Genomic DNA, 13,307 nt, shown 5'->3' with positions numbered 1-13,307 from the left:
CTTCTGGTGCCAAAATGTGTTTCGCTCGTAGCCAGTGCTGGATATATTCCTGCTGGAGGGGTTTCTGCACCGTCTTCTCCTGTCTGATAATCTCCCTTGGTGTGGTGTGTGTGGAAGGGGGGGGTATGAGGTGCTCTTCTAGCTAGGCATTAGGTGATATGAGCTGCTCTCTGCTGCTTAGTCGCTCCCAGAGGGATTGATATTTGATGAGTCAGCTTTCTTCCAGCACACTCTGTGTCACATCAGCTTCAGCCTCACTGGCATTTTTTCTTCAGGGAATCCCTCTTAAGCCTGCAGGAGGATGTAAGAAGTTAGAGGAGGCGGAAAAAACATATTAAACAGACAATGCTCTCTGTGGCTCTTTGTACGTGTCTCTCCCTCTCTTTCATACATATGCAATGACTTTTACAGTGCACTAGAGAAAGGCAGCCTCTCTAGAAATGCGACAGTCTCCCTGTTGCTTCAGCTCTGAAGACTTTGTGCTGCTGCAATGGGAAAAAACAGCCTTCAAAAACTCATACATGCATTTATAGGTCGCCTCCTCGCCGTCGCCTATGCGCATAGGCTTGTGGTATTCACCGCCGAGACGAAAATAAATAATTTTCGTTTTTGGTATCCACCCATTCCTAAAAATACAGCTGTCTGTAGTACTGGCGCTGCATCCCGGAATTTTCCAAAGGAAGGACGCCGGGTTACCGACGGCGGCCGTTGGCACGGGTGTGTGCTGTAGAGACGTTAGCAGCGACTTCCCTCCGTTTATTTAATGACAGGTTAGTCTTATAAAGCTGTATTTTAAACCGAGGCTAGGCTGTAGTGGCGAGTTTTAGCCGAAGAAACGCCGTAGAGTAAGCTAGGAGCAGACCCCGGGGTTCAGGGCTGAGCGTTAGCCGCTGTCTAAAACTGTCACTTTGCTTCATCAGCACACAGGGAATGACCGTTGGCGGATATGTGTGTGTGTGTGTGTGTGTGTGTGTGTGTGTGTGTGAGCAGTTTGCACAAAGAAAACCGAATAAATATAACCGTATCTATATATATATATATCCCTTTTATCTAGCAAGAACTTTCCCGTCAAAGAACCATGTACCAACTGTGACTTTAACGTAAGTTAACGTTAGCAAAGTTAGAATTCCCAACACCGTTAGCAAGGCGACTAACTAACATCAACGGCTGTGAATTCCCAGTACCCGTTGCCATTAACTACAATGAAAAAAGGGGTTAGCTAGCTAACTGGTAAAATTGTGTGATTTCAACATGAAGGCTGGTTCTGTTAAATATCAAGGTTACGTTAGTATTCTTTCTTGGATAAATACTCAAGCCGAAAAGGAGAGTGGACAAAACAACGGAGAAAGAAAAAAAGATTGTAAAACTTCAGTTTGAATATTTGAATTGTCAACCGGTTAGTTCGATGTACCGAGCTTGGTGGTTCTTACCTCCTGGCGCAGTTTGCATCGTTGGGTTTGTCTCAGGACGGGCGACAGGCTCAGCTTTCTGGGGAGCGGTGCCCCTTCACTCCGGGTCTGTGGGATTTGCCATCTTGACTAACTTTTCCTCTGTCTCTCCCCAGCAGACGGGCTGCTCGGCTGCTCTGGTCTAAAGCGCCGCGGTCAAGTTGGGCGGAATGCAGCGCCTGACTTCCGGTTAGAGCTTTCAAAATAAGGTCCTGCAGTGCGGCAAAGCCAAACAATTTTCCACAAAGAATTTCAGTCTGATCTCCCTCTTGTTGGTTGTTCTTGCTGGTGCTGGATTTATTCAGCCACAGAGTGAATTCCCCCCAGCGGAGGGAGCTCACTGTCTTCTTTTTCTTCTTCTTCTTCTTCTTCTTCTTCTTCTTCTTCTTCTAATAAATGAATGAAAATCTTGTGGGATCCTGTCAAAGAAAGCCACAGTGGATGCTTCATGGATGACTAAAGTGCTCCATCTCTACTCTCCTAATAACAAGACACTCCTGGATTCAAACCAGGGACAACTCAGCTATTTATTTAGTTTTACTTTTATTTTTCAGTTTTAGTTGTAGTCACCTATATACTGTCCCCAATACAGGTGCAGACATAACAATGATGTTCTGTAGAGAACCGTTATTTTGTACCTGCATTTCTGTACACTTTACTAATATGTAATATGTATAACAACTTCTCATTTAAATGTTCAAAGAATTTCCTAACTAACTTACTTGAGAATTGTTTTTTTGGGGGAGTGTATTCAAACAACTCCTACAACATCATCATTTTGAAAAACTCATTGCCTATATCATTGTATAGCCAGGAATATTGTACTCCTTCCATTTAATTATGATTATCATACAGTTTGATTAAATTTACTATTGATGACTACGACTGATGATAATGATATGGTAACCATATATTACTCCACACTTTTTTGCTTGAATCAACCACTGCTTAGGACTTTACAAGAGAGCCCTGAGGACAAATTACTTACTATAGATGTATAACATTACAACAAGATAATTCAGTCACACAAAGCAGTCACCATACACACATAAACACTAATTAACACTTTCACAAATAGTGTGTAAAATATCAGTAAGCAGAATTTAAAGTCCCTCAGAGGAATGGGTGTCATCCAAGTAGTAAGGTGCATAGTTCCGGGCCCCAAAATACCTGTATGGATAAAATCCTTTAAATTTGTTTACCGTTAAAATGTTTAGATTTAATATCTCTACGTATATAAATACTGGTCAAATAGGATATATACATCTCCCTACCAAAAAAGTAGGGATAGTTGAATACACAAAATGAATACACGCACTTTATCTCACAATTCTGGTATTTATTGCTGTGTGCAACCTTCAACAAGCGTTTGACGAATGCCACTGCTATTATTTTGAAGGCAGGACCAGTCAACTTCCGGCAGCGCTTCGGTCGCCTTGACGCAGGGAGGCTCGCGCTGCTCGTTTCCACATGCTAATCATTAACAGCGGAGCATTACGTCAGGGGCTTGGCAGCGCGAGGAAGCACCAAAATAGAGAGAGAGAGAGAGAGAGAGAGAGAGAGAGAGAGAGAGAGAGAGAGGAGGCGGGAGACCGGCACAAACTTCAACAAAACGTTTCCACAGTTAATAAAGTCCACACCAACTTTACTTTTACATCGTTATTTCCATTTTAGTCTACTTTTACATTTTCTTTTTTACATTTTACAATTGTATGTTCTTGCAAAGTCCAATAAACAAAGTAAATAAAAGAAGTCTTCTACTTTCTACTCCACAGTGGTAGTATGTAACTAAATACTGAAATACTGTACTTGAGCACAAATTCAAGGTACTTGTACTTGACTTGAGTATTTTCATGTTCATAGATTCTGAGTATATTTAGATTTTGGAGGGAAAAACACATCAGACACAAGTTATTATTCAAAGAAGAATATTTTTATATGTCTTAAAGCGTGTTTTCTGCTGTCTGCTAAAATGAGCTCCACTTCCACCAGCAACATTAAAATGTTGTGCACATGTTAATGAATCAGTAATAATAAATATATCATATATAATAATAATAACACACTCTGACAATTGTTATTATGCAAATTTGCTGGTAATACTGGACTTTTACTGTATTGTGATTAAGTATTTCAATGGTGTAGGAAGTTTACTTTTACTTATCTGAATACTGCTGACACCACACATTTTCAGAGGGTAATATTGAGGTACTGTAAACATTTTACAAACCAATTTAGCACTTTTTGAATTCTAATGAGCTCATAAAACCCACCTGCATAAGCTAAAATGCTGCATACACATAAGCCACTGCACGTTTTATTTTGATAAGTATTGATAATTAGTTCTGGATACATATATCTAAAACAAACCATATAGATAATGATCTTTTCACCCTCGTTGAGTGAGAAGGAGAGCACAGCAGTAGAGGATGGTGCTGTGGTTTAAAAAAGAAAAGGTTTAATATCACACAACATTTTCTCGTAAAGTCATCTTTCTGTCAGTCTCAGTCTGATCTCCCTCTTGTTGGTTGTTCTTGCTCGTGCTGGATTTATTCAGCCACAGAGTGAATTCCCCCCAGCAGAGGGAGCTCACTGTCTTTGAGGCTGGAGGGGTGGAGGTCTTCAAACCACTTCAGAGTCTGAGAGGAAACAGAGGATGTAATGTTCGATAAGACTTCCAACAAAACCCAAAAACGCAGAATGCCAAAGAGGAAAGAGAAAACTTTTCCCAAGGGGATTAATAAAGTAGTTCTCCTTCTTCTTCTTCTTCTTCTTCTTCTAATAAATGAATGAAAATCTTGTGGGATCCTGTCAAAGAAAGCCACAGTGGATGCTTCATGGATCACTAAAGTGCTCCATCTCTAGTCTCCTAATAACAAGACACTCCTGGATTCAAACCAGGGACAACTCAGCTATTTATTTACTTTTACTTTTATTTTTCAGTTTTAGTTGTAGTCACCTATATACTGTCTCCAATACAGGTGCAGACATAACAAGGATGTTCTGTACACTTTACTGTGTAATATGTATAACAACTTCTCATTTAAATGTTCATATATGGAGAAAGGAAGGCCCTGCACGCTTACAGTAGGTCCTGCAGGCATTTAAACATGAAGCCAATTAATACAAATAAACTAAACAATGAGCGGGGTGTCCCTTTAAGTGTAAAGGGAACGAAATGTGTCCTTTAGCGCCACTATGTGGTGGACTTTTACATTACATTACAGAGACACTGAACTGTCCATAAACACATGCACATTTAAATATCATAAAACAGGAGAAAACTGTACTGAGTCTGGTTATCAGCACGTTTGTAGAATTTTTTTTTTTTTACATTTTGTGAAATTACTCACATCATCCTGCCGTAAAATTAAAGAAAACATTTGTTTGTTTCAATGTATAACATATATATAATATCAAATTATATAAATATCTGTGGGTGTTCTTTCATTGTATATATTCTATTATTATAATTATATTCTATTGCAGTCTATAAATGGAGACTGCCGGCTGTATTCTGGACGCGCTGCAAGTTTCTGTCGGATTGTTTTGTGAGCGAACAGGAAGAAAATACATTTCCAGTTTAAAAGCCTAAAAACAGATCTCAGGTCATCTCATCTGTTCAGATGTGAGCACACTGAAGTGGTCGGCGTGAGATTCAAGCCGCGGATCCATCTGTCACGTATCGCACGTAGCGGACTGGAAACGACAGGAAGCAAAAAATATCAGGAAGCAATAACTTCACGTCACATCACCGCCTTCCAGCGCCTCCACCCAGCCTCTGCTGTCACCACCGAGGTGAAGCTTTCCTCTGACAGACATACAGAGGGTGGTGTAGCTGTAGAGGTCGGTATGAAGCTGGTGGTCGTCCTCCTCCTCCTCCTCCAGGTGACCGGATCTGCAGACAGCAGGTGCTTCTGTCAGGTGAGTCGCTCACTGTACAAGACACCGACAATATAATACTAACAAACCTCATCCTTCTTTTTATTCAGCATGTTCAATGTCCTGCCTGCAGTTTGTGCTATGTGGTGAAGTAAATGATAAATGCCTTTATTGAGTAACAGGTGTAACAGGTGTAGTGATATTGGAGGATTCCGACTGTGAAGGCTTCAGGAGAAACTTTTAGTTGAACTCTGTTTGACTCAGGTGAAAATAAACATGTAAAATGCCAAATCTATTGGCCTGAATAAAGGTTGTGATACTTTAATGTTCTCTAAGTTCTCCTCACGCTTCCACAAACCTTCATCTGTTGTTTTATAATGTAAAATCTTAATTAGAAAAGTAACTAGTAACTACAGCTGTCAGATGAATTAAGTAAAAGTACTTAGTTGCCAATAATTCAGTACACTACTAATTTACCGTACACAAACTCAGGTGCTACCAGGTGTGTAACAGACCTGACTCAGTGTGCAGAAGACGATCAGCTGTTTGTGTGTTTTCTGTCTGACTCAGGTCTCAGGAGACCTGGACGACTGTACTTGTGATGTGGAGACCATCGATGGTTTTAACAACGACCGGCTTTTCCCCAAACTTCAAACTCTTCTGGAGTCTGAATACTTCAGGTTCTACAAGGTAGAGTAGTGAACTGATGACACACACACACACACACACACACACACACACAGACAGACGCAGACAGGTTGACTGGACTTGTGTTGGGACTCGACCCCCCGCAGGTGAACCTGAATAAGCCGTGTCCCTTCTGGACGGCCAGCAGTCACTGTGGTCTGAGGGACTGTGCTGTGAAGCCCTGCTCTCCTGTGAGTCCCTGCTCTCATCTACCTGCTGTAAACAAACCTCTCACCTGTATTCACACCACGCTGACTAAAACTCTGTCTGCTCACAGAACGAGGTGCCGGAGGGGATCCGATCGTCCCCCCACAACAAGGTGAGTCGGTCAGGACCGGCACCTGAGGGGGTCCCCCAAAAGAACTGATGATGTCGACTCTCTTTCATCCTTTAAAATCACAATAAGTGTTTGAAGAACGATGTTTTTATAGCCCCCCCCCCCCCCCCCCCCCGTAAATCCCCAAATGTTGAAACCATGAGCTGGGGGACATTTTGGAGTTGCTATGCCAACGTTAGGGATTTAAAAGAGGAGGTAATAATCTTTGGCATTATAAAAATACAAATGTAGTTTTGGGTGCACTATAAGACATGTTGGGATAATAAATAATAATAATAATAATAAAAAACGAGGTGATAACAAAAGTTTATGGGAGATATTTTCATAGAATTACGTTGAACAAATAACAAATTGCATAATTTGAAGGCAGCATTGCAAAGTTTGGTATTACATTGGATGTCCTATTCATTGCTATAGATAAGGGATCTGAGGTCCTTTAAGATATTTTTATGATTATGAAACAATGTCAAGATTTGTGTTTGAATAATTAGCTAATGCAGGGACATGTTAAAAAGTACATATAAGTGCATCCAGTCACTGTGAGGACTCATAATCACCACATTAATACATCACATCATCAGTTTAATTATATTCTATCGAAGAAAAAGGAAAACACTCTTTCTGTCATCACTCTGCAGCTTTCAGGTAACAAGAGTAAATACTGATTTTTAACAGTTTAGGATCAACTGCAGCAAAACATAGCTGTCGTGCACACACATACCTTAAGTTTGTGTGTGTGTGTGTGTGTGTGTGTGTGTGTGTGTGTTCAGTATTCAGCAGACGCTAACGAGCAGCAGGCTGAGTGCGAGCAGGCGGAGCATCTCGGAGCTGTAGATGTTTCTTTAAGGTGAGTCATACGATCAAACTGTGCAAACATTAAAGACAACACACACACGTTAATACTGAAAGACGGCAACACGTAGAGCGTCGCAGAGCCTTTTCTGACTCAGCTGTGTGACCTCTGACCTCTGGACGAACTCAGTGCCCGCTGACAGACTCTGTTTTCATGTCCAGTGACGAGACCAGAGAGGCTCTGCTCAGCTGGAGCAAACACGACGACGAGGCAGAGCGCTTCTGCGTGGACGACGGTAAAATTCAATCCATCAGCTGAGTGAACGAGCGAAAACAAACAAACTTTAATGTATTTTGATGACTAACACTTCAGCACACTTTGACATATCGCAGTTATAAAAGTGCAGGTAAGAACAAATGACACAGACACATGGCACGTATTCCTAAATGTAATCCTCCATTTTTTACTTTAGGGAACATGATGGTGAAACTACAAGACTGAAATGGACAGAATAGATAATTTAGAAGAGAGTGTGATGTTAAAAATGTACAATATTTTAGGGAACACTGTTAAAACATAATTAAAAGTGTAATTTAAACAACATAATGGCAAGAATATTTAGAGAACATAATGTAAGGAACATCTTTAGGTAGCAGTATATCAAATTATTTGGGAACAAAAATAATGATATGCAATATTTTTGGGGAACATGATGATAAAATACATAAAAAAATGTAAATGGAAAGAATACATACTTTTTTATGAGATGTGAAGATAAAATGCAGCTTATTTTAAGGAGCATAATGTTAAGAATAAGTGACACGTAAGTGTCAGAGAGAGTAAAAAATACTTGTGAACATAATGTAACGAGTATTTTTAGGGAACATGACGAAAAGCATCCAGCACACAACACCAAAGAATGTACGTTTGTTTAGATGATGAAACGAAACAAATTCCTTTGTACTTTTACAAGTCATCCGTTACTATTCAACCTCGGTGGATTATTATAACACGTTATATTATTATATATTATATGATATAATAAAAGGTGTGTGCTGGTGTGTAAATCTTCTATTCTGAATAAAGCAGGCGACTCACCTGCTGGTCCACATGCTTCTCGTATTCCTCCACCTCTTTTAGTTTTCTCTGTTTTTCGGCTCAGACTTTGCTTTGTGGTTTCCCAGACGAGGAGTCACCAGACTCCCAGCATGTCGACCTGCTGCTGAACCCGGAGCGCTTCACGGGCTACAGAGGACCAGAGGCCTGGCAGATCTGGAACAGCATCTATGAGGAGAACTGCTTCAAGTAAACACTCACAGTGTGAAACGTATATATGTGAAATGAAACGATCCCGTCGTCGTATTTGTTTGTTGCCTCCCGGTGAAATAATCACGATCAAAACAATCAGTTGACATGAACAGCTGGTAGAATAAACAAAGTGACACCACACGTCGATTGCTGTGGTTATAAAGGAGTTCTGTAAACTTTATTTTCAGCATTTATAGTAACACCTTCGATGTGATGAGAAAGGCTTCAAGAGTCTGGAAAGTTCTGGTTTGGTTACCTTGAAAGTGCTTGTAAAGTGCTTGAATTTTACTCTTAAAAAGCTGTAATTACTTACTTTCCACCACTGGGTGTGTGTTTGTGCTTGTGTTTGTTGATCACTCTAAAAGTGCTCTCCCTTTACTTTGCCCTCACAGGCCGTTTACTATCAAGCGACCATTAATTCCCAACTCGTTTCACAGCAGCTCAGGAAGTGAAGGTATATACATATATACATATATACATGTATACAGTGTGTATATATATATATACATCGCACCAGGATTCACTTCATTTGAACCGTCAGCTCTTTCTGTGTGTCTCACAACAACAACAACAACAACAACAACATCGTGTTTATTTTTTACAGCAAAGACCTTCTACAGCTGGCTGCAGGGTAAGCTGACCGTTCACCTGAAGATGACTGACAGCTGACGGACTGCTGAGGTGTTTTTTGTCAGCTGTCTCTGTCTGTGTCTCTCAGGTCAGTGTGTGGAGAAGAGGGCTTTCTACCGGCTCATCTCTGGCCTCCATTCCAGCATCAACATACACCTGAGCGCCAGGTACCTCGTGGATGGTGAGGCACTCATTCTCATTCAGCCTCATTCAGTTGTTTATTCGCTGGAACGTGGAGACGGAATTTATTTTAGAAAGAAAAGTTCAGCATCAATACACGTTTTCACAGAGTTAATTCAAACAGTACAACAACACACAGTCATGCAATACTTACTACTCTGTTTTTCGTATTTACAGAAGTACTCTTCCTACTGACTGATAGATTGATTCTACTTTGCTGCTGCTCTTAATGAAAATTTCACAATAAAATCAAGTGGGAGGCTTTTACTTTAAAATAGTTGCCGGAAGCAGGAGAGCAGATCAGAAAACTACCACATAAAAGACCTGTTTCTGATAAATAAAGGTTATCTTTATTTATGTCCTCAGTTGAGGTCGATTGACATTCTGCCTAGTTTATCTACTTTATTCTACTTTATCAATTTCACTCTGTTTTCCTTTTGTAGATCTGTGGCAACAGTACAAGTACGATAATGCACTTTCTTCAGGTTTCTGATACAGAATATAAGACTTTTATATATCATAAAACGTTTGTAAAACATTGAAATGGTTCAATGTTTTTCACTTTCTTTCTGAGAGTTCGATGAGAAGACGGACACCGCTCGATTTTCTCATCTCAATCTCAGAAAGTAAGCAAATCAGTGTATTTCCCAAAATGTTCAACTATTCTTTTAACAAAGTTTGTTGCTTCTTTAAAGGAATAGTTCGACATTTTAGGAAATACGCTTATTTGCTTCGGGACCAGTCATTTCCTGGACTCTCTGCTGGTTGCCTGGCAACTGGTCCTGACTAAGGACGCCTCATAAAACCGTGAATTGTTGTTTTTACACTTCAGCTTTTGTACAGAGTAAACAAACAAGATAAACCGTTGTAATTAGGGCACTTTAGAGTTGGCTGTTTTTCCTATGTTTGTACAGAGCCAGGCTAGCTGTTTCCTACTGTTTCCAGTCTTTGTGCTAAGCTAAATTAGCCAGCTGCTGACAGGAGCTTCTTCTACAGTGCACATGAGTATATGAGAGTGGGACGAATCCCCTCATCTAACTCTCAGCAAAAATATCAAACTTTCCTTCAAGTAACTATCCTGTTTTGATCCTGTACAAGCAAAGTCTGCGTTGTTGTTGACTCCTAACCATCCCTCTCTCTGTTAACCCCTTCTCTCCTTCAGACAGCTTGTTTCAGAGGAAGTGGGGTCACAACGTGTCGGAGTTCAGACAGCGTTTTGATTCGGAGCTGACGGCCGGCGAGGGGCCCAAGAGGCTCCGCAACCTCTACTTCCTGTACCTGATAGAGCTGCGAGCGCTGGCCAAAGCTCTGCCGTTCTTCCAGCAGCCGTCCTTCCGGCTGTACACCGGCAGACCAGAGGAGGACCAGAAGCACAAAGAGCTGCTGCTGCACATCCTGCAGCTGGCCAGGTCAGTCTGAGGCCTGAAACTGACCCCAGAGCAGGGCTGGTAGTCGCTCTGGATATAATATGGTCCCTTTTCTGTCAGTTTCAGTTTATTTTAGTCCGTGTTCTCCCTCCTATAGTCATTCTGCTCTTTAATGTTATTTACCTGTCAATGTTGTACCATCAGTTTTGAAATATATATATATTCATTTGTATGTTTATTATTATTTTTGTTAATTTTGTTCACTTATATCACTAAAGACAAATCACTTCTGCAAGAAAATAAGATTAACTCTGTTTAATAAATGTTAATTGTTATTTTTCTCTTTTTTTGCAAATAATTTTCACTGTAGTCTCCTGTGACATCTTGTGTGCTTAATAGTTAATTTCATGAAAGTGCTAGTTGTGGGAGCAACCTCCTAGATTGTATCCCGTGACATCAGTCTCATTAGTGCAGTTTCTTGTGCTGCTCTCACATTTGTTGTCTAACCTTTCTTGTGACTTCCCTCCACACTCTTCAGATCGTTCCCTCTGCACTTTAATGAGACGTCTCTGTTTGCTGGGGATGAAAAGGAAGCAGCCAAACTGAAGGTCGGCAACCATTTAAAACTGTAGAACCTTTGAAATAAGAAATAAAATCGTCACAGACAGACTGATGACTTCTTATTCAAAGGGAATACAACTGAATTTATCAAACAAGGATAATTCCCAGATTTAATGAGGCCTTTGAGGACATGACAAGACTGTTTAAGACTTTTCTTTTAGCCTTTTTTCACTAAACAAGACAAAACTCCTCTTAAGTTTGTGCTGAAGCTAAAAATCCTCCTCAACTTATGCTGACTTTTTAATGCATAAAATATCCACCAGATTTTCTTTTCAAAGGCTCCAGTTGCAGAAGTCATATCAATAAAGTGTTTGGGAGCCAACGATTCCAAAATTATCTTTTAGAAAACCAATAATCAAGCAGTTGAGAGAAATGTAATGTCTTGATTGCTTCAGTTCACAGATTTTTGTTCAAACTTTTATTGGATTATTGACTGAAATTGCAGTGAATTATAAAAGACATTGAGTTTAGCTGCACTGCAACACGGAGAGATGACTAATGATTAAGAAAGGTAAAGTAAAGGGACGAAGTAAGCCCGGGTTAGCCTCTTTTTCTGTTGTTATAAATCAGTTTTAACACATGCATGCTTTCTTCTGCTGTGTTAAACGTCAGGAGGACATCAGACTGGCCTTCCTCAACATCTCCAGGATCATGGACTGTGTGGGCTGCTTCAAATGTCGACTGTGGGGGAAACTGCAGGCGAGTCATAGTCACAGTTACATCATTATGTGTATTGTCTGCGTTGTGATTTGCTGCCTTGTGTTGATCTCTGTCTCTCTCTCCACATCAGACTCAGGGATTAGGAACATCACTAAAGATTTTGTTTTCAGAGCGACAGATTGAAGCTCTGCCCGCGTCCAGCATCCAGCGACCCCGTTTCCAGCTCAGCCGGCAGGAGATCGTCTCGCTGCTCAATGCCTTTGGACGGTGAGAGAGTCTGTCTGCATCATGTGATCATACGTATTATTTGTCTCTCAAACAGAGAAAACACACAAAGGGTTGTGTTTGTTGCTCATGCAGCAGACTATATCCAGTCTGGAGCACTTACATGTATTTAAATACAAATTAAATATAAATACGTAGATGTTTCTCAGGTGAATGTGTTCTTGATGATTTTACTTGTAGATGCTCGTATGTCTGTCACTAGATGTGTGAAGGATTGAGTTTTAAGCATGCAAGTGAAACCTTAATCTAACATTAACATTAATCAAAGAGAGCCAGAGTTTACCTAAATACTCTAGGACACAACATGAAAACTGCAATTTTTCATTAGTTAATGGCAGTGAGAAAAGATTGGAGCCAAAATAACATTTCTGTAACTGTTTCCTTTGTGTAACACATGTTATGTGTAAACTCCTCCAGAGATAACCGTCTCTTCATGAAATGTCCCGCAGGATTTCCACCAGCATCAGAGAGCTGAAGAACTTCAGATCGCTGCTCGCAGAGGAGCGGTGACGGTGTCGAGACGAGTCCGGCTTCACCTAAGTCCTTTTTCTTGAATTCAAATGAAATCTGAAGTTTTGTCACTTCTGGTAATATTTCAACCATCTTCCAGGTGCCTCTTATTACTAATGTGGCTGTCGTTGAGTGAAACTGTAATGATCTCAGCTATTAGGAGAGACTGAAGAGAGCAAACTGCTCCAACTGTAATATTTTAGAGAATTCAAAGAAGGAACAAGAGTTCAAACATGCGTCTGTATATGAAAACAACTGACTAATTAAAACATTTCAGATAATGTTCATATATGTAGACATATTACGGTTCAGCGGCCAGTTGCCACTGTGTTGTTGTGATGACGCTGGCGTCCTGAGGGTGGCGCTGTTTGTAAAGCAAACTGATTTTTAATGATAAATGCAAAATGTAATTTGCTTCGGGAAGTCTTCAATTAATGAAAAACAGTGCGGGAATGAAATTAATACATTTTTGATGAAGATTTATAATTATCATACGTTGTGTTTGTGTGTGTGTGTGTGTGTGTGTGAACATTAACCCAGTTCTGTCAGTAGGTCTGGGTTAATGGTGCCTTCAAGTACACCTCGAGAACTCACACTCC

At 40.4% G+C, this 13,307-nt stretch overlaps 1 protein-coding gene across 1 annotated transcript; it reads left to right on the top strand.

Moving 5' to 3' along the window:
- The first annotated feature begins 5,300 nt into the window (after positions 1 to 5,300).
- On the top strand, positions 5,301 to 12,852 carry ero1a (endoplasmic reticulum oxidoreductase 1 alpha). The gene is made up of 15 exons (XM_070931177.1): positions 5,301 to 5,372; positions 5,901 to 6,020; positions 6,125 to 6,208; positions 6,295 to 6,336; positions 7,125 to 7,201; positions 7,369 to 7,442; positions 8,332 to 8,452; positions 8,848 to 8,909; positions 9,060 to 9,086; positions 9,174 to 9,266; positions 10,428 to 10,674; positions 11,171 to 11,240; positions 11,866 to 11,952; positions 12,044 to 12,180; positions 12,648 to 12,852. Exons 1-15 carry the CDS (start codon positions 5,301 to 5,303, stop codon positions 12,706 to 12,708), a joined length of 1,374 nt encoding a protein of 457 aa, XP_070787278.1. The 3' UTR covers positions 12,709 to 12,852.
- Positions 12,853 to 13,307: the final 455 nt, after the last annotated feature.

This window comes from Enoplosus armatus, chromosome 1, assembly GCF_043641665.1.
Source record: "Enoplosus armatus isolate fEnoArm2 chromosome 1, fEnoArm2.hap1, whole genome shotgun sequence".
NCBI classification, from domain to species: Eukaryota; Metazoa; Chordata; class Actinopteri; order Centrarchiformes; family Enoplosidae; genus Enoplosus; species Enoplosus armatus.
Note: the sequence above shows the minus strand (reverse complement) of the source record. Positions and strands in the feature narration are given on the sequence as shown.